A 21,583-nucleotide genomic window follows, 5' to 3' on the forward strand; every position below is an offset into this window, starting at 1 on the left:
CTCCATCGTATTTGAGGTTTAACAATGCATAAATACATTTGAAAACGAATGAAAGTTAATTCTTAAGAGGATTTTAAGATCAATTTTCGTTTTTGCGTGTGTACCTACACGCAGCTCAGAGAAATCTCAAAATAGAAAAGTGAGAATAAAGTTGCCTTAATTTCTTAAAGGTTTTAGGAATTTAATAAAAAAATTTTATAAGAAAAGGCAACTAAGTTAAGTTAATTTTTAAAGTTTATACTAACATCCTTTATAAGTGTCATTCCAGTATGAGGGCCCATACATCTGTGGCGGTGGGCGAAGCCTTTCTGTTGAACGATAGCATATTTCCAAGTTTAGGTCTTAATTTTTTTTATTGCTTTACTTGAGGTTTTAGCGGGGATTTAAACGCTGTATTCCGCAGGTTAAAAGTACCATCATCTGAGAGCTGGCACTACTCTCTGATTGGCTAATAACACTCGGAAACTGTCCGAGTATTTGACGAAGGTAGACCGAGAATGTCACGCTCCGAACGAGCCGTTTTGCATCACATAACGGCCTCTTCTTAAGTTTCACAATGAAGGTGCCAATCGTCTGCAAAAATTTGCGAATTCATGAGTGACCGAGACATAATTTCTCCTTACAATATCAATACAATAGCAAGCAGACAAGTGATGAGAATAAAGAAATATATCAACAAGGGGATTATAAACTGATATAATTCAAAATTCTCCATAGCAACAACACAAGAATTGTATGGCAGACAGTGAGGAGAATTACTAACTAGATCATAGGAGTGAAAGGGATCATGGGAGTGAAAGGTTTACGCGCGAGTAAACTGGTATTGTTGCCATCAATAATAATAATAATAATAATAATAATAATAATAATAATAATAATAATTTAATATTTATATTGCGCAAATTACAATTTTTTTTAATTTTTGTGCCGGAAATGGAGAAATTTAAAACTTTAGAATTAAGCGAATTGATATTAACGATGATCAAACAGTCATTTCGTGTTAATTGAATTGTAGTACATTAATTAAATATGGTTGAAGTCTCATGTTTATAACTTTTCTTTTTAATCGTAAAAAAGGCGCTATCCGCTTAAATTAAGATAAGGCATTTATAAATGCATCATATGCAAGATGTTGAAGTGTTAATCAGCAAATTACCTCTCACGATACTTTTGATTTCGCATGTAAACCCACAATATCTGGTTATTTTTTAAAGGCAGGTAGTTTCCGGTTTGCGGATAATTCTGATAGTCGTGGTGTTTTCAAAACGTTTTAAAAAACCTACCAATTGCGGGCTCATGTGGTTCGTGCCGAGGCTTCTTGGGTTTGGATTTCTTTTGTGGCAAAGCATAAGGCACCGTGGGATCTGGGAGCCCTTTTGCAGGGCGACCACTCGGGTTAGCCTCTATTGGCAACACCCGTGGCCCTATAACACGTCCGTCCCTGTCCACTGCGGCGTACCCAGGCTCTTCAATGGATTCTACATGTCTGTTGACGATAACAAACCAAAAGGAACAAGAATGAAAAATGGATATATATACAATTGACGAAAAAAGTGAAGACATTTTTATATGACCCAGGCCCTGCACAGCGTTACTACGGAAATGTATGCTGCAAAAAAATCACACAACTTTTACTTTCGTCAAGAAGAATACCTATAAAAATCTACTCCTTAAAACGTTTTGAGACTTCAAAAAGCAACCCGACCGCGCTAACGTTGCCTTCAAAACGTTAGAAATATGACTGTTGAAGTCATTTCCAATATGGCGTCTTTAGCTATCAGCCCTCTGAAGTTTCACCATAACACTGACTATAACTGAGCACTAACCTCACTCTCGGGGGAGGGGGTGCAGTTCTCTGAGGCGTAAAGCGCTGTTCTCCATCGCTCGAGTCTGTGGGTTCATCAGCTGGTCGAGCCTGTCTTGGTCTGCGGCCTGAATGTCTTCCCTGTCCAGGCCCTGTGAGATCTCCCGTTGATTTCCTGGTCTTCGGCTTCCTTCCTGACTGCCGCATGGCTTCTTCGAACGAAGGTGGTTCATGATATGGAGGGAGCGTGCTGAAGTCTCTCTGGGGTCCCCTTGCCGGGTATGCTGAGTTCGCATCCAGTTCACCAGTGCTTTGCGCTAAACGGCCGTTTCTCACCATGCGGGAACCTGGATTAAGTAACATTTCAGGCTGTTGGACAGAATCTGAGGAGAAAAAAGGCACTCTTTTTTATTTTTTCATTGTTTGGTACCATGAAACATGCACGTTTTCTAAGCTACTCAGCTGTACATGTCCATCGCGCGAGGTGCGGCGCGCTGCCATAATTTCTTTCAGTGATTTTTTTTCAATGTTTTTTTTTCGACACACGTAACGAACTTCGCCGAAAAAGGACAGGGTTGTGGTTTAGCAGAGCCTGGGTGCCTCAGGTGACCAAGTTTATGTGTTTGGGCGACTTGTTTGACTTCACTTTTATGAAGGCTTGCTAGAGTTAGGCACCTCAGCTTTATTAAATAAGAACCTTTGGACACAGCATTGAGGAAGAACTGTTCGTGAGTACTGTAAATATGTATCTAGAGTATGAATGAAAGCAAGCTGGTGCATATCTATCGCATGGAAGCCGAGAGCATGCAAACTATCAAAAGGCTACATACCTTGTGACAGGTATCCATAGTTTACACCCTGACTGGAGTCTGGTTTTTTCTTTTTTCCATCAGTTGAGTTCACAGACTGCATTGACGCTGCTGCGATGAACGGATCATCTTCAACAGACTCCATACCGTAGCTACGCCTGTTTTCCAAAGCACGGGTCACATCTGGGCCACCCACAACATAGCTAAGCAAGGTAGAAATGACACAAATCGCTTTACTACATTGCTACAACATCATCATCATCATTATTATTATTATTATTATTATTATTATTATTATTATTATTCTAACTTGTCTCAACTTTTCTCGGTTTTAGTAATTAAACACGTTTGTGGTTCTTCACCACTTTAACGTTCACTTTCAAAATTTTTAATCAATCAATGCTTTTTGTTCCAACTTGTGACAGATGAGTTATGCCCTTCGTTTAACGACGAAGCAAATTCAGTTCCTTTCCCTACACAGAACGCTTTAGGACACGGCTGATTAAGTAAACCAACATGTATGAACCTAGTTCACGAACGTGTTATTTGAAGCTTAGTTCATTATAGGCAGAGTATCCGTTTGACTGAGAGAAGAAAACTGACTGCGATTGGATTCCCCGTTAGGGGCCTATAGCAAACTTCAAGTGTACTGCAGCACTTAATTGCGTATCAAGCGCGTGTAATGCGAAGCAAATACGCGCACTTTCGGTGCGTGCAGAACCACCCGTGCGGTGGCAAAAGTACACACATGCAATATTTTTTTTCCACACGTTTGCAATTGTTGCAGATACTGGTGTTCACTTTAATTTTACAAGGATTCTCAGAGACCGTTATTTAAACAAAGTTTAGCCATGGTTAAGCATAACCGCGCTCTAATCCATCCTCAATTTTGCCGACCCTTTCATCTCAACATTATTTCTGTGAACAGCGTCAAGAGGGCCGAAAGCTAAAAGTGGAAGAAAATTCATTTGATGAAATCAACCCCCTTGAAGAGAATCCCTGAGGACCAATGCTTGCATTTGGGTTAAACCTATTTGGATAAATAACCGGCCCTTGCTGTTCAGCATGATGAAGAGTTCCTCCGACGGAAAAAAATGTTGAGGTTGATTATTCAAACATTAATTAATTATTAATTAATTATTAATTAATCAAATATGTATACCTATTAAATGAACCCTCTTACCTTGAGGTTTGAGACATGTGAACATCATTAGCTACAAAAGGGAAAAAGGAAAAATCAATCAAATGGCATTCAATCATTTCGATAGACAGTTTCAGACACTTTCTCGAAAATACTGGAGTGAATGACTTGTAAATGCAGCCACAAAAAATGTGGTTTCACAGAGCTGACAATGCTACAAACAAACTGTGTAGTTGGTTTTGGAGAAGAATTCGTACAATAAGCTTGTTAAGGGGTTGCATTAACTGCTGAGTTGCGGGTAAATCTACTCGCTTGTAACTCGCGGGCTACCCGCTCGTTCCTTTTTCATAAGCACCACTCTACTGCAAGCTTATGTGTAATTCTCTTCAAATTGGCTGACGTCTACAAAAAAACAAAGTAACACAAATTGAAATACACCTTAAAAAGCAAGAAAATGCAACTGAAGGAGTCCAAAACCTTCTAGATTTCCCAGAAGAGTCCAGAACTCCCTTGAAAGTGGAGGCCCTTAAGACGTTCACAACTATCTGCCTACCACTCAAAAATACCGATTTGTACCGAAAGGTTTTTTTTTAACTACTGGCTGTACGATCTTGTACGTACCCCCATGTTCCTTCTTCCGACGCTTAAAGCACCACAATGCAAGGACGACAATGGCCAGGAGAAGAATACCAGCAACTAAAGCGATGACAGCAATCATCCAGTCTTTTAACGGTTCACCATCACTTCTCGCTCCTGGGATGGGGCCCGCCGGAACTAAAACAGAAACAGCGAAAAAAACCGTGTAAAGGACAGAATGCCTGAACTGCTCGTACATTCGGCGACCCGTGCGCGGGCATGAGAGATATTTTCAGCCGGTTTCTAAATTAAAAGAAGTATACTATGCTAGGCTGGTACCTTACGTATTCGATTGAGCACTCTATCTTAAACAAGCGCCCATTCTGTGGGTACTGAAAAACATGAAAAGCGCCCAGCCTCGAATAAGCTTCCACCTCTAATTTACCTTAGTAGCGATGACATTAAAATCGACTTTGTGCTACGATGAGATTTCCCCGAAAACCGCGTTTTCATAGTATTTCAAAGAAACTTTAAATAAAAAGTTAAAATTCTGCTTTGATACATCTCTACATTTTGTTTTCGCTATTTCGTTTTGTTGACAATACGGTGAAAACGGTGAAAACTTAACGGCTCTAGGCCCTAGCCTTAACGGCCCTAGCCTTAACGGCCCTAGGCCCGTTTCTCGAAAGTCCTGGTAAAGCTGTTTTGTTTTCATTTAAGGTGATGATTTCAAAAGTTTTAATGGCCCTAGCCTTAAACTTAACGGCCCTAGGCCCTAGCCTTAACGGCCCTAGCCTTAACGGCCCTGGGGCCCGTTTCTCGAAAGTCCCGGTAACTTAGCGGGCCCGAGACCATGTTTTAAAATAAAAATTCAAAGGATATAAAAGCAGGTTCTGGCCCCCAAACCACTCCATTTTGTTTCTTTAGTTGATGGTTTCATTTTGTTGTTTTCAAAACTTTTGAAATTCTATCCTGAATGAAAACAGAACCGCTTTACGGGTCCGTTAAGTTACCGGGACTTTCGAGAAACGGGGCCCTGGGCCCTAGCCTTAACGGACCTAGGCCCGTTTCTCGAAAGTCCCGGTAAAGCTGTTTTGTTTTCATTTAAGGTGGTGATTTCAAAAGTTTTAAAATGACACGATAAAACTATCAGCTAAAGAAATAAAAAGGACTGGTTTGGGTGCCAGAACCTGCTTCCCTATCCCATAAATTTTGATTTTAAAACATGGCTTTGGGCCCGTTAAGTTACCGGGACTTTCAAGAAACGGGCCCCAAGTCGCTTAGTCAAATTGTTACAGAAGTCGCTCCCTCAATTTTAACACCTAACTTTTATGTTCATTTTACACACTCATCCCCACCCCTGCATACGCTTTGTTCCTTTTTTACCCACTGATCACGAGATTGCTCATCAGTGGAGTGGGAACCCATTTTCATGGGATCCCATACATCAACACCAAAGGAAGCCACAAAGGTTGCTAGTGAAACTACTGATTAATATATTCAATACTATACAAACGAATAAATATGTTAGTACAAAAAGTTCCCTTACCCAATCAAATTGCAACACGTACCTGTATCACTATACACATAATATTTATAATAATAATATGATAATATATATATATATTAATATATTATTATATTATTTATTATTATATTATTTATTATATATTATTATTATTATATTATTATTATTATATATTATTATTATATATTATTATTATTATTATATATTATTATTTATTATATATTTATTATTATATTATTATATTATTATTATAATATATTATTAATATATATATATATTAATATACACATAATTGCAACACGTACCTGTATCACTATACACATAAGCCGGAGTTGACTCCCCAGGTCGTCTCATATCCACTCTAAATCTGTATGAACTGTCAGCCTTCAGATCGGTCACTTTAAACTCCGATTTAGATCTTGGCAGCTGAGATGCCCCTTCGACAAGCTCCCACGAACCCTCCCCTCCCTGCTGTATTTCAAGGGTCGCTGTTGTTACCTGGTCATCGGTTATTGTCCATTCCACCAGTATGAGAGAGGCATCGTCTGATGATCTCGTTGCTGTGACTGAAAGAAGGGAAAAAAAAAGAAGGAACATTCTATTACAAGCTGAGAAGGTGGAAGGAAAGAAAAAAAAAAAAAATTGGGCAAGTCTGCGCGTAAGCCAAGTTGCTCAGCCAGCCTGTAGCATTTAGCTATTAAGAAGGTCTCAATCTCAATGAGGTTAACCGTTAGTTGTGAAACGGCAAACTTTTGTGACAGATTTACACGGTTAGTCATAAAATACTTTAAATTGTAAACATACCAGTTCCTCTGTCCGGAGGTACCAGGGATTCTAAAAACGAACACATAAAAAAACAAAACCATAAAAACAGTTGTCACCATCATCACGTTACATTTCATAACATTCCCAAACACTCTGATTTTTTCTATTTTTTTTACCAGGCGTGTTTTTTTTTTTTTTTTACCTGGCGTGTTTTTCTCGAAAGTCCCGGTAAAGCTGTTTTGTTTTCATTTAAGGTGGTGATTTCAAAAGTTTTAAAATGACACGATAAAACTATCAGCTAAAGAAATAAAAAGGACTGGTTTGGGTGCCAGAACCTGCTTCCCTATCCCATAAATTTTGATTTTAAAACATGGCTTTGGGCCCGTTAAGTTACCGGGACTTTCAAGAAACGGGCCCCAAGTCGCTTAGTCAAATTGTTACAGAAGTCGCTCCCTCAATTTTAACACCTAACTTTTATGTTCATTTTACACACTCATCCCCACCCCTGCATACGCTTTGTTCCTTTTTTACCCACTGATCACGAGATTGCTCATCAGTGGAGTGGGAACCCATTTTCATGGGATCCCATACATCAACACCAAAGGAAGCCACAAAGGTTGCTACTGAAACTACTGATTAAGATATTTAATACTATACAAACGAATAAATATGTTAGTACAAAAAGTTCCCTAACCCAATCAAATTGCAACACGTACCTGTATCACTATACACATAATATTATAATAATAATATGATAATATATATGTTTAAAGTGTTATATATAAAGTGTTATATATAAATATATATGTTTATATATATATATATAAATATATATATATATATATTAATATATTATTATATTATTTATTATTATATTATTTATTATATATTATTATTATTATATTATTATTATTATATTATTATTATTATTATTATATATTATTATTATTATCATATATTATTATTTATTATATATTTATTATTATATTATTATATTATTATTATAATATATTATTAATATATATATATATTAATATACACATAATTGCAACACGTACCTGTATCACTATACACATAAGCCGGAGTTGACTCCCCAGGTCGTCTCATATCCACTCTAAATCTGTATGAACTGTCAGCCTTCAGATCGGTCACTTTAAACTCCGATTTAGATCTTGGCAGCTGAGATGCCCCCTCGACAAGCTCCCACGAACCCTCCCCTCCCTGCTGTATTTCAAGGGTCGCTGTTGTTACCTGGTCATCGGTTATTGTCCATTTCACCAGTATGAGAGAGGCATCGTCTGATGATCTCGTTGCTGTGACTGAAAGAAGGGAAAAAAAAAGAAGGAACATTCTATTACAAGCTGAGAAGGTGGAAGGAAAGAAAAAAAAAAAAATTGGGCAAGTCTGCGCGTAAGCCAAGTTGCTCAGCCAGCCTGTAGCATTTAGCTATTAAGAAGGTCTCAATCTCAATGAGGTTAACCGTTAGTTGTGAAACGGCAAACTTTTGTGACAGATTTACACGGTTAGTCATAAAATACTTTAAATTGTAAACATACCAGTTCCTCTGTCCGGAGGTACCAGGGATTCTAAAAACGAACACATAAAAAAACAAAACCATAAAAACAGTTGTCACCATCATCACGTTACATTTCATAACATTCCCAAACACGCTGATTTTTTCTATTTTTTTTACCAGGCGTGTTTTTTTTTTTTTTTTTACCTGGCGTGTTTTTCTCGAAAGTCCCGGTAAAGCTGTTTTGTTTTCATTTAAGGTGGTGATTTCAAAAGTTTTAAAATGACACGATAAAACTATCAGCTAAAGAAATAAAAAGGACTGGTTTGGGTGCCAGAACCTGCTTCCCTATCCCATAAATTTTGATTTTAAAACATGGCTTTGGGCCCGTTAAGTTACCGGGACTTTCAAGAAACGGGCCCCAAGTCGCTTAGTCAAATTGTTACAGAAGTCGCTCCCTTAATTTTAACACCTAACTTTTATGTTCATTTTACACACTCATCCCCACCCCTGCATACGCTTTGTTCCTTTTTTACCCACTGATCACGAGATTGCTCATCAGTGGAGTGGGAACCCATTTTCATGGGATCCCATACATCAACACCAAAGGAAGCCACAAAGGTTGCTAGTGAAACTACTGATTAAGATATTTAATACTATATAAACGAATAAATATGTTAGTACAAAAAGTTCCCTAACCCAATCAAATTGCAACACGTACCTGTATCACTATACACATAAGCCGGAGTAGACTCCCCAGGTCGTCTCATATCCACTCTAAATCTGTATGAACTGTCAGCCTTCAGATCGGTCACTTTAAACTCCGATTTAGATCTTGGCAGCTGAGATGCCCCCTCGACAAGCTCCCACGAACCCTCCCCTCCCTGCTGTATTTCAAGGGTCGCTGTTGTTACCTGGTCATCGGTTATTGTCCATTCCACCAGTATGAGAGAGGCATCGTCTGATGATCTCGTTGCTGTGACTGAAAGAAGGGAAAAAAAAGAAGGAACATTCTATTACAAGCTGAGAAGGTGGAAGGAAAGAAAAAAAAAAAAATTGGGCAAGTCTGCGCGTAAGCCAAGTTGCTCAGCCAGCCTGTAGCATTTAGCTATTAAGAAGGTCTCAATCTCAATGAGGTTAACCGTTAGTTGTGAAACGGCAAACTTTTGTGACAGATTTACACGGTTAGTCATAAAATACTTTAAATTGTAAACATACCAGTTCCTCTGTCCGGAGGTACCAGGGATTCTATAAACGAACACATAAAAAAACAAAACCATAAAAACAGTTGTCACCATCATCACGTTACATTTCATAACATTCCCAAACACTCTGATTTTTTCTATTTTTTTTACCAGTCGTGTTTTTTTTTTTTTTTACCTGGCGTGTTTTTCTCGAAAGTCCCGGTAAAGCTGTTTTGTTTTCATTTAAGGTGGTGATTTCAAAAGTTTTAAAATGACACGATAAAACTATCAGCTAAAGAAATAAAAAGGACTGGTTTGGGTGCCAGAACCTGCTTCCCTATCCCATAAATTTTGATTTTAAAACATGGCTTTGGGCCCGTTAAGTTACCGGGACTTTCAAGAAACGGGCCCCAAGTCGCTTAGTCAAATTGTTACAGAAGTCGCTCCCTCAATTTTAACACCTAACTTTTATGTTCATTTTACACACTCATCCCCACCCCTGCATACGCTTTGTTCCTTTTTTACCCACTGATCACGAGATTGCTCATCAGTGGAGTGGGAACCCATTTTCATGGGATCCCATACATCAACACCAAAGGAAGCCACAAAGGTTGCTAGTGAAACTACTGATTAAGATATTTAATACTATACAAACGAATAAATATGTTAGTACAAAAAGTTCCCTAACCCAATCAAATTGCAACACGTACCTGTATCACTATACACATAATATTATAATTATTATTATATTATTTATTATATATTATTATTATTATATTATTATTATTATATATTATTATTATTATTATTATATATTATTATTATTATATATTATTATTTATTATATATTTATTATTATATTATTATATTATTATTATAATATATTATTAATATATATATATATTAATATACACATAATTGCAACACGTACCTGTATCACTATACACATAAGCCGGAGTTGACTCCCCAGGTCGTCTCATATCCACTCTAAATCTGTATGAACTGTCAGCCTTCAGATCGGTCACTTTAAACTCCGATTTAGATCTTGGCAGCTGAGATGCCCCCTCGACAAGCTCCCACGAACCCTCCCCTCCCTGCTGTATTTCAAGGGTCGCAGTTGTTACCTGGTCATCGGTTATTGTCCATTTCACCAGTATGAGAGAGGCATCGTCTGATGATCTCGTTGCTGTGACTGAAAGAAGGGAAAAAAAAGAAGGAACATTCTATTACAAGCTGAGAAGGTGGAAGGAAAGAAAAAAAAAAAAATTGGGCAAGTCTGCGCGTAAGCCAAGTTGCTCAGCCAGCCTGTAGCATTTAGCTATTAAGAAGGTCTCAATCTCAATGAGGTTAACCGTTAGTTGTGAAACGGGAAACTTTTGTGACAGATTTACACGGTTAGTCATAAAATACTTTAAATTGTAAACATACCAGTTCCTCTGTCCGGAGGTACCAGGGATTCTATAAACGAACACATAAAAAAACAAAACCATAAAAACAGTTGTCACCATCATCACGTTACATTTCATAACATTCCCAAACACTCTAATTTTTTCTATTTTTTTTACCAGTCGTGTTTTTTTTTTTTACCTGGCGTGTTTTTCTCGAAAGTCCCGGTAAAGCTGTTTTGTTTTCATTTAAGGTGGTGATTTCAAAAGTTTTAAAATGACACGATAAAACTATCAGCTAAAGAAATAAAAAGGACTGGTTTGGGTGCCAGAACCTGCTTCCCTATCCCATAAATTTTGATTTTAAAACATGGCTTTGGGCCCGTTAAGTTACCGGGACTTTCAAGAAACGGGCCCCAAGTCGCTTAGTCAAATTGTTACAGAAGTCGCTCCCTCAATTTTAACACCTAACTTTTATGTTCATTTTACACACTCATCCCCACCCCTGCATACGCTTTGTTCCTTTTTTACCCACTGATCACGAGATTGTTCATCAGTGGAGTGGGAACCCATTTTCATGGGATCCCATACATCAACACCAAAGGAAGCCACAAAGGTTGCTAGTGAAACTACTGATTAAGATATTTAATAATATACAAACGAATAAATATGTTAGTACAAAAAGTTCCCTTACCCAATCAAATTGCAACACGTACCTGTATCACTATACACATAATATTTATAATAATAATATGATAATATATATATTAATATATATATATATATATATATCAATATATTATTATATTATTTATTATTATATTATTTATTATATATTATTATTATTATTATATTATTATGTTATTATTATTATTATATATTATTATTATTATATATTATTATTTATTATATATTTATTATTATATTATTATATTATTATTATAATATATTATTAATATATATATATATATATATTAATATACACATAATTGCAACACGTACCTGTATCACTATAAACATAAGCCGGAGTTGACTCCCCAGGTCGTCTCATATCCACTCTAAATCTGTATGAACTGTCAGCCTTCAGATCGGTCACTTTAAACTCCGATTTAGATCTTGGCAGCTGAGATGCCCCCTCGACAAGCTCCCACGAACCCTCCCCTCCCTGCTGTATTTCAAGGGTCGCAGTTGTTACCTGGTCATCGGTTATTGTCCATTCCACCAGTATGAGAGAGGCATCGTCTGATGATCTCGTTGCTGTGACTGAAAGAAGGGAAAAAAAAGAAGGAACATTCTATTACAAGCTGAGAAGGTGGAAGGAAAGAAAAAAAAAAAAAAACTGGGCAAGTCTGCGCGTAAGCCAAGTTGCTCAACCAGCCTGTAACATTTAGCTATTAAGAAGGTCTCAATCTCAATGAGGTTAACCGTTAGTTGTGAAACGGCAAACTTTTGTGACAGATTTACACGGTTAGTCATAAAATACTTTAAATTGTAAACATACCAGTTCCTCTGTCCGGAGGTACCAGGGATTCTAAAAACGAACACATAAAAAAAACCCATAAAAACAGTTGTCACCATCATCACGTTACATTTCATAACATTCCCAAACACTCTGATTTTTTCAATTTTTTTTACCAGGCGTGTTTTTTTTTTTTTACCTGGCGTGTTTTTTTTTACCTGGCGTGTTTTTTTTCTGACCTGGCGTGTTGTTTTGTTTTTTTTACCTGGCGTGTTTTTTTTTTTACCTGGCGTGTTTTTTTTTTACCTGGCGTGTTTTTTTTTTACCCGGCGTTTTTTTTTTTTTAACTGGCGTGGTTTTTTTTTTTTTACCTGGCGTTTTAAGCTGCTGTGGATCTGACGGTTGGCTTTGGCCAGCTTTATTAGAAGCCTGAACGGTAAATTCATAATCGGTTTCCGGGTAGAGTCCTTCTATAGTGTGCATGTTATTATCCGGGTGACCAACAAACCGTTCTATAAAGTCTCTATTACTTTGTTTCACGCGATAATGGATTGTGAACTCTTGATCATATCCTCCACTGTATCCAGGTGTCCAACTCACATTGACATTCACGGTTTTCGAATTCTGGACTTGAAATGCCTTTACTACTACATTTATTGGTTTATCTGGGAGCCCTGCCAAGAAAATGACTCAGTTTCAGTTTTTAAAGATATATTAGGGAGGAAAAAACCAATTCATTAGACTACTTAGTATGCAAAGTAGTTCCACTTAGTTTAAGCTTGCAATTAGTCTTTCCTGGCAATGGATAGACAGCTGGGGTGGCGATTGGTCTCTTTTAAGTGCTGCATAATCATCGTGGTGAAAATCTTCACAGGATCTTTAAGAATCTTTGACGACCGTTAAAGACCTGCCAATGACTCTTAAACACTAAGATCTTTACGAATCCTTAAAGGATCTGTGAGAGATCTTCAGAGATCTTTATGTGCAAAGTCATTTGCCAAGATCCTCCAAGATCCTAGCAAAGTTGTTTGTAAGGAACCTTTAAGATCCTTGGTTTGTCCTTGAGATGTTCAAGTATCTTGGCAAGATCTTTTCTAAGATCCTTAAGGATTTGATCAGGATCTTAGACGGGTCCTTGTCAAGATCGTTGCAAGAGCTATGTAAGGATTCCTCAAGATCCTCTTGGAGGACTCTTTCGAGGTTCTTAGTAAGATCTTTGCAAGGATCCTTACGGATTTGTTCAGGATCTTGAAAGGATCCTCGTCAAGATCTTTGCAAGATCTGTACAAGGGTCCTTCAAGACCCCCAAGGATTTAACGAGGATCTTTCAAATATCTTAAAAAGATCCATTTAAGGTCATCTATCTGGCAACCTGTGTTCAGCAGTCATGTAATGATGTTGTAACTAGCTGCTTATGATCTTCGTAGTTTTCCTCGTATAATGCCTTGCAATTTTACACAAACCTCAAAGAATTGATGAGCGCCAATTTTTTTTCGTGCTTGAGACAACATCCTGACGATCTTCCAGTGACTTACCTCTTTTCCTTATGGTGTATTGTTGGCTATTACTTCCCAGAAGGTTTACAGCCACACAATAGAAATGTTCTCCTATTGCAGTGACTATAACCCTCAACACACTGGTGTCCCTCTCCTTAGTGATACTCTTCACTTTGTTATCGTTCAATGAACTCAGATCTTGTCCATTAAGTTGACGTTTCCATGACAATGTCGGCGGAGGCTTACTGCTGACAATACAAGTTAAATCCACTTGCTCGTTTGCATCACCAGGTATTTGGGTGCTTGTAGGGGTGGATGTGACAATGGTCGGACGAGCTGTTAAAAAGCAATCGTTCCCGTTTATCCAAACTGTGTACAGCATTTTTCTGACTGATAATTTTCTTCTGCTTTTCGGTGATTTAATATCAATCATCGCCACTATCCCACCTTTGAAATCAAGTTTTCCTGGACGTAATAGTATAATTTCATAGCCAGCAAGAGCGTTTCTCTTCCCGCAAGTAAGTTAAAGGCCTTGAGCAACGAAAGAACGCCAGAAGTCTGCAAGGAGTCTGGCAGACCACTTTCAGACCTTTTGCAGGCTAGCGTTGCTCAAAGCATCAAACTTATTTGTAGGTGAAAAAAAGCTCTGGCTACCGGGCCAATGATGAGGAACTGCTCATGCTCACACGCTAATAGTTCACTAAAATTGGATTTCCGACTTTCAATCATAAGACTTTGTTTACTGGAACTAAAAATATATCTACTGCTGCCAAAGAACACACATACAAGTCGTAGAGTTGAGTAGACATCTATATTTATACAGGATAGCCCCTTCAGTGTAGTTAACACTGGTATCAACGGGGGTCCTGTTACCCACCAATCCCACCCCAGGGGAGGACATCCATCACACAGTAATCTCGTGCGTGGGAAATTAACGTCTCCTGCCCCTAACCCTGCAGGAGACGAGACCTCCATTTATTCGTCCCTATCTGAGAAGACTAGAATATCTAACCATTTCTTGATGTTATAGAGAGGTAGCATATTCCTCTCAATTATTTTAAGACCACTTTTAAAATATCTAACCTGCACAAGGACTTACTTTGGACATTAAGAGTGACATCTCTCCTGTCCTCGTCAAGCTCATTTTTAGCAATACACGTGTAGGTTCCATCATCCCCGCCACTTGTATTAATTATGGTAAATTGCTCACCAGAACCAAGATCGCCGCTACTTCCTGTCTTTATCCAAGTAATTGTTGGTTGCGGCACCCCATTTGCACGACAGATCATTGTCACGTTGTTTGTTTCATTCACTGTGAATGCACTTTGATAGAAGGTAATGGTTGGTGGATCTTTGGTAAAATAACAAAAAAGAAAGAATAAATAAAAATGGCTATCACAGGTGACTGGAACAGGGAAAAAGGTTTCCTCTAATGAAATGGAGAAATGGAGAAAGTTTTCCGACAATCAACTGAAAAGCGCTCCATAAAAGAAAGATATAACATACGCTTAATAAGTAATTGTGCTCTGGCAGGAGGTCCTTCTCCTAGAGAGTTGGTTCCAGTACAGGAATACCATCCTGCATCTTCCCGGGTCACTGAAGCCTTTGTTAAAGTTGTTTTTGAGCAGCCCGAGCAGCTTTCTCCGGATATGTCAACTCCATTAAACTGCCACTTTTGTGACTGTGTAGGTGGATTGCCGATGGTTTTACAAGTGAAGGTTGCTGTTTGCCCCACAGACAGAGTGAGGTTTTTAGGATGATCATTCTCAGACTGGACTACTGGTCGATCTGAAGAGTTAACAGACATCCTTGAAACACTATTTCAACATAAAATCTATAGAATAGTCTTATACACATAAAAAAATACCAAGGTTACGAATTTTCATACGCCAACGACCCAAGTTTAATCGGCAATGGCCAATAAATTCTACTGGATCCAGCACAAATCATTCTCCGTTTTCATATCGGCAAAACAAAAGCAAAATTTTTCTGCCTACACCAGCGTTTTGACTTGTCGATTGGGACCTGGAATTGAAAATAAGATCAATATTTTCGTGATCTCTTTCCTCTGTCTCGCCAATTGACTTTCACTTTGTATGAGGCTGCGTTTAGCTGAAGACACTAAGCAAAGCTAAAGGTCACTATCGAATGGGCCGTTTAGGACTGGGATCCATCACAACAGCCTCATTTTTTACCTGTCCACACTAAAACGATGCATCTTCACAAGTACCATTTTTGAAATCAATTTTCGAAAACAATTTAAAAGGTATGTGTTCAAATGAAATCGCAGCAGTGAGGTAAGGGCCTTGGAATGTAGTTGAGGCAAGCGGCCCCTTCAGTCGGAGCTTTTCCCGTTTCTGTAGAATGAAGTGTCTAGCTAAATCCCCACCCCCCCACCCAAGGTTGAGATGCTAGTCCAGTACAGACTCCTCTCCACAAAAGTTCATCAAGCTTCCCTGACAATTCACTGTTACCCATTCCTACTCCTGAGTTGAAAGAGGCACTGTGAGAGTAAAGTGTTTTGCTCAAGAACTCAACACAGTGGCCCATCTTGGGCTCAAGCCAGGCGCTAATGAGGCGGATTCTGGTGAGCTAAACTGCTAGGCCACTGCAACCCTCCCCTTGCTCAAAAAAAAATTGGGGTGGGCATGTTCTAGCAGTATTAAAAGAATTGTGGTTTCTATAAATGAAAAGTTTGCAGGGTACTAGCAAAGCTGTTAATTTAGAAAAAATTATTGCCAGATATTGGTTCAAAAGACCATTTTCGATATATCAAAATTCAAACTTGGCTCCAGGCCTGGGGGAATTGCCAGGCTTGAGTTGTAGTTTTACAGTCATGTGATGCACATGTACATGTCTGTGTGCTTTTACAGCGTTCATTGCCCTCTATTATTTAAATAAGGCATGAAATAAAACTCCCTAAGAAAACAGAGACAGCAGATTCAGCCGGACACAGACCTGTCCAACTTTGTCTGCAACAACTGTGGGAGAAACTGGGCTCCTAAGCCAAGCATGGCATGGACAACAAGACCAAACTTAGCATTTCTCATACTCTTTCAAGACAAAAGAATGGCTATCATTCAAACAAAATTGCCTCTTCATTTTTTTGAATACTTACAGCGCACTTCAAGAAATGTGGTTTGACTTCTCTGACCAGCATTGTTGTAAGCAACACAAGAGAAAGTCCCATTCTGCTGCCAAGTTACTTTATCAATGGTCAAATAAGAAAGAGTCCTCAAAAGTTTAGAATTTGGAACTGGTACGAAATTAGCTGTGACATTGTATGGATGTGTGGGGTTTGTCAGATTTTTTCCATTTAGTCTCCAAACAACTTTTGCAGCAGGTTTGGCTTGAACTGTACATGCGTAGTTCACAGTGTCACTTTCAGTCTTTGTTTGTCTGTTTACTAGCTGACTCTGGAATGTTGGTGGCACTGAAATAAAAGCAAGCAATATTAAAAATGAGTTTTGAAATAAACAGTTTTATAGGGAGTCTAAAATACTAAAAAAAAAAACAAACAAAATAAAAGAATTTTAATGCAATGCTGCACAAACCGCTGGCTCTGAAATTGGGTGAACAACAGCTGAAACATGGGAGATCAATTGCATGAGAAATCTGTAAAAGGTGTTCATTTTGCAATGGAGACCAAATTATTCTACAAATTCTACCCACAATGGTCTGGCTAAATTTTGATGGATGAGCTTTTTTCTTTAACTTTTATAGTTCACATCTTGTGAATATTTTTCTTTTGCTTCATACGTAATACTGTGAGTCCTGTCAAGGAAGACCTTGGATATGCACCTAAACACTTTGTTGTTTTTCCACCAGTTTGACACTTTTAAGAAAAACAGTTTTTGGATAGCAAACGATTTTTGCATGAACCCCATGTTAAGGAAATTGCAAATTTTCTTTGATATTTGATGTGCCTCTATTTTTGAACAAATCGGGGGGTTTTGTCTTCATTCTAATTTCTAGATAATACTTAGTTTTTCCTTCTAAAAGACTGTGGTTTGACTTCGCTAAAAATCATGTATGTTTAACCAGCACTATTTCTCACCTATAACTGTGATCTTCAGTGGCTGTTCGGGTCCATTTCCAAGTACATTTTGTGGCTCACAGCTGTATGTGTTATCCTCCTCACTGAGCTGCACATTAGAAATTGTGTATCTTCCACCTGAGGTGCCACTCAGGGTTGATGTACTTGATGATGTTGTGCGTTTGATGGTGTATGTTGGAGGAGGATACCCATTAGCAATGCAAGTAAGAGTCACGCTTCTTCCTTGCATGGCAGTATTATCAGGGTTCCCAGTTGTAAAGGTTGTAACTGTTGGTTTGTCTGTTAACAAATAGGAGACACTCAGAAAAATTCTTAACTTGCATGCTACTTCATCACGTGATTGACATGATAAAATTTTTCGTTTTCACCATGCGTATGCCACATGACTGTGTATCTATGTTCTTGTAACATGCAAAGTGCTACTGCTACAATGACAACTTTATCAACAGTTTGGGAGAAAATGAAGAATATACATACTGATGTTAGGGTGTACAGGCTTAAAGTACATGCTGTAGTGTCAAATGACTTTCAGGTTAACAAAATTGGAACTTTTCTCATAGTAACACTATCATAATCACACTAGTTTAAAATAAAATTAACCTGTGACACAAAGGTCTGTTAAAAACCTCAAGAGTTCATTATGGAAGTGAACTTACATTTCACATTCACCAGTCTTGTTTTCTCAGCACTACCAAAGCTATTTCTTGCCACACATGTATAGTTCCCTGTATTCAATACTTGTGCACTTGCAAGTTGCAAAGTGTTTTGCCGGTCTCCAATTGCTGCTCCATTAAACTTCCAGGAGTAGGAGGGTTTTGGAAATCCATCAGCCTCACATGTGAGTGTTATGCTTTGTCCAAGTTCCACTTCGGCTGGGTCTGGAGTCACAGTGACTAGCTGAGGTTTATCTGGCAAGAGAAAAAAGACGTGAAGTGAGTTTATAAGCTTACTGTAGTCTTCATAGCATGGAGAAACCAAAACAAAGTCATGTTCCAAAGTGGAACATTTCAGGCAGGGGTTTTAACAGTAGCTGGACAGTGGGTAAATCTACCCTGCTGGATGCATGCTTGTATTATTTACACAAACATCATTGTCCTCCCAACATGCAAGTAATTCTCTTCAAATCACCTGACATCTCGGACCAACAAAGCAACACAAATTATAAAGAGTATGACATATTGTAACAACAAAGCAACACAAATCATAATAGAACTAAATTGCAGGAGAGTAGAACTGCAAAAGTCTTAACCTATAAAAATTTTCCTAGGGAGCCTAGACCTGTCCAGGTAGGGGTGGCCCTGAACCACCCATTCACTTTATGTTGCTTTGTTGAATTTGTTGCAAATGCACATACTTGAAAAATTTAAATAAACTAAAAACAAAAGTAACTTATGTCATAAAAATCAAATAGCAAAGTCTGTACAATTATACCAAGTAAACCGCTATAAAAGGGGATACAAGATAATTTATGGTAACAAGCACACACATCTGACAAATCTACAACACTGTGTAGTTCATAACACACAAATGGATAAAACTTACAATTGACCAAGAGGAAAGCAGTCTTTCTCTCTCCAGTTCCAACTCCATTTGTGCCATCACATGAGTATTGTCCAGCAGTTCCCTTCTGAGCATTCTTGATGGTCAGCCTACTTTCTTCAGCACCACCGACATTGAAAATTTCAAACTTTGTTGAATTGGTTATCTGATTGCCATCATTAAACCATCTGTATGTGGTTGCTGTAGGAAAGGCTTCTGTCCGGCAATTAAATGTGGCATCATTGCCTTGCAGGACTGTTTGATTACTGCTCAAACTGTTTAATTTGTGTGTAGGCTTGACTGCAAGATAAAAATGTGAATAGACATTTAAGGAAAGCTTTATCATTAGCTTATTTCAGGATTAAGTCATAAGGCTATGCAAACATTTTACAGTCCTAACTGTTTACAGGAATAGTTGGAACATTTTCCATCTTTTTCAAAATACATAAATATGAACCCTCATCAACATGTAGAAAATAAATTAAACCTATTTTCTGAGTGACAGTGTTCAGAATTGATTGTCAATGACAATCCCTCTCTGTATTATTAAGTGTCCTCATTAATAAAATTCTACCAAATGTCCTTATTGATAACATTTGTGCCCAAGCACAGGATTTCGTACCCTAATGCTTTACCGTTTAGCGAATCAATCCGTTTACTATCCGTTTACCATCCTTTTAAAATGGATCATTAAAGCATTTAAATGCTTTCTTCATCCGTTTAAACGCTTTGCTCATCCATTTAACGTTTTCGACAAAACGTTTATATGGTTAACCTATCTGTTTAAAATAAAATACATCCGTTTAACGGTTACTTGCATCCATTTAACGAGGAGAGCAAGATTTGTTTTCATGATTATGCAAATTTATTTCGATTGACGTGTATGGCAAAATTTACAAAATCCGTGGCTATCGAGTTTCTCATCTTTTATTTCCATCGATTGAAAGGAAACGGAAATTGCTTTATAAAAGCTGTAATTACACATTACTTTATGAAATCGAATGCTAGATGAAACACGAGCAAAAGAAAGTTGAGTTTTGTTACATGTGTATGCAAAATTGTTTCGATTAACCGACAATGAAATCTACAAAATCAGCCGCATTTCTTAACGTTTTTCACTTGATAGTGCGTTTTCATTTCAGTCAATACGTAGAAGAAACAATGTAGGAACATGAAAAAAAAAAAAAAACGACTGTGCTTCTCAATTCTACTTTCTTTCTGTCAAGAATGTTCAGTCCACATGGTATGATTGACAGATTGCTTCCTCTGCTTATACAAATTTTCAAACGCATTGCGAGCTCTCCAGGGCGAGACTCGCTCTCAGCTTGCTTCACTCGCCAGTGGATAGCTTAATTACAGGCTAGTAATTTAATTTTACTTAGTTTTCTATTGTTGTCAGTCAAATATTATTAGCATGAAACATCAGTGTTCCGCATGAACAATTCATATAATTGTTCGCAACGGTTTCTGATTGATATGTGCATGGCTTCCTGCTGTTCATTAGCCCTCCTCTTCTGTTCAAGGTTTTTGTCCATCCGTTTAACGTTTTGAGCTATCCATAAAATAATTATAGATGCTGTTCAACCGTTTAACATTTTAAGCCATCCATTTATTTTTTTTCTTGGCCATTTAACGGTTTACGGAATCCGTTTTTGGACTTTGCTCTACCGTTTAACGCTTTGGACTATTCGTTTAAACGGACATGCAAACCGTTTAAACGCTCCTACTACCCGTTTACTATCCGTTTACAAACCGTTTATTTTTTACCCGTTTAACGGAAAAGCGTCAGTGTACGAAATCCTGTGCCCGGTCACATATACCAACTGATCAATCCAGGGGTTGAAAGCTTATTAAGAAGTATTGCAAGTAGACTTACATCTAACTATAACCTGGACACTGTAAGAGGCACTGTATTGGTTAAGAGTTGGAGCATTAACAACAGCCTCACATCTGTACATTCCTGCATCATTCCTATCAGCTGATGTTATTGTGTAGTTAGAGTTGTTTGGATCTTCCTGAATCTTTACATTATCTTTGTACCATGTGTAGGATGGTTTGGGGTTGCCACTAGCAACACAGAATAACTTCAATGAAGCACCTTCATTCAAAGTTTGAGCTGTTGTAGTATTGAGTATAATTGATGGTCTAACTGCAGATAACAATGGATTGGAATTTAATGACAAGTCTAGATAATCAAGTCATTATCAACCCTTTGACCAGCATCCAATTTCTCCTTGCAACATCGCCCCTGTATCACACATTAAGGTCACAAGAATAAAGAAAATGATTGCCAACTGTAGAAGATCAGGATTGTTCAACAAATTCTC

The 21,583-nt window shown here is 37.9% G+C and overlaps 2 protein-coding genes across 2 annotated transcripts in view; one reads left to right on the plus strand and one right to left on the minus strand.

Annotated features, from left to right (window-relative positions):
* The window catches only part of LOC111341964 (uncharacterized), a 95,037-nt gene that overhangs the window by 44,669 nt on the left and 28,785 nt on the right, over nt 1–21,583 (plus strand). The window lies entirely within an intron of this gene.
* Nucleotides 1–21,583, minus strand: part of LOC111345548 (hemicentin-1-like) — a 28,547-nt gene that overhangs the window by 2,933 nt on the left and 4,031 nt on the right. Inside the window, exons 3-19 of the mRNA XM_088728588.1 lie at nt 21,133–21,405; nt 19,260–19,556; nt 18,374–18,625; nt 17,718–17,996; nt 16,779–17,093; nt 15,167–15,448; nt 14,760–15,011; nt 13,700–13,996; nt 12,536–12,838; nt 12,207–12,236; nt 11,708–11,968; nt 4,376–4,528; nt 3,797–3,827; nt 2,635–2,816; nt 1,827–2,187; nt 1,284–1,486; nt 246–308 (exon numbers count right to left, since the gene is read on the minus strand). Of these exons, the coding sequence (XP_088584714.1) occupies nt 246–308; nt 1,284–1,486; nt 1,827–2,187; nt 2,635–2,816; nt 3,797–3,827; nt 4,376–4,528; nt 11,708–11,968; nt 12,207–12,236; nt 12,536–12,838; nt 13,700–13,996; nt 14,760–15,011; nt 15,167–15,448; nt 16,779–17,093; nt 17,718–17,996; nt 18,374–18,625; nt 19,260–19,556; nt 21,133–21,405 (3,834 nt within the window). The remainder of the gene's footprint in view (nt 1–245; nt 309–1,283; nt 1,487–1,826; nt 2,188–2,634; nt 2,817–3,796; nt 3,828–4,375; nt 4,529–11,707; nt 11,969–12,206; nt 12,237–12,535; nt 12,839–13,699; nt 13,997–14,759; nt 15,012–15,166; nt 15,449–16,778; nt 17,094–17,717; nt 17,997–18,373; nt 18,626–19,259; nt 19,557–21,132; nt 21,406–21,583) is intronic.

This window comes from Stylophora pistillata, chromosome 7, assembly GCF_964205215.1.
Source record: "Stylophora pistillata chromosome 7, jaStyPist1.2, whole genome shotgun sequence".
NCBI classification, from domain to species: domain Eukaryota; kingdom Metazoa; phylum Cnidaria; class Anthozoa; order Scleractinia; family Pocilloporidae; genus Stylophora; species Stylophora pistillata.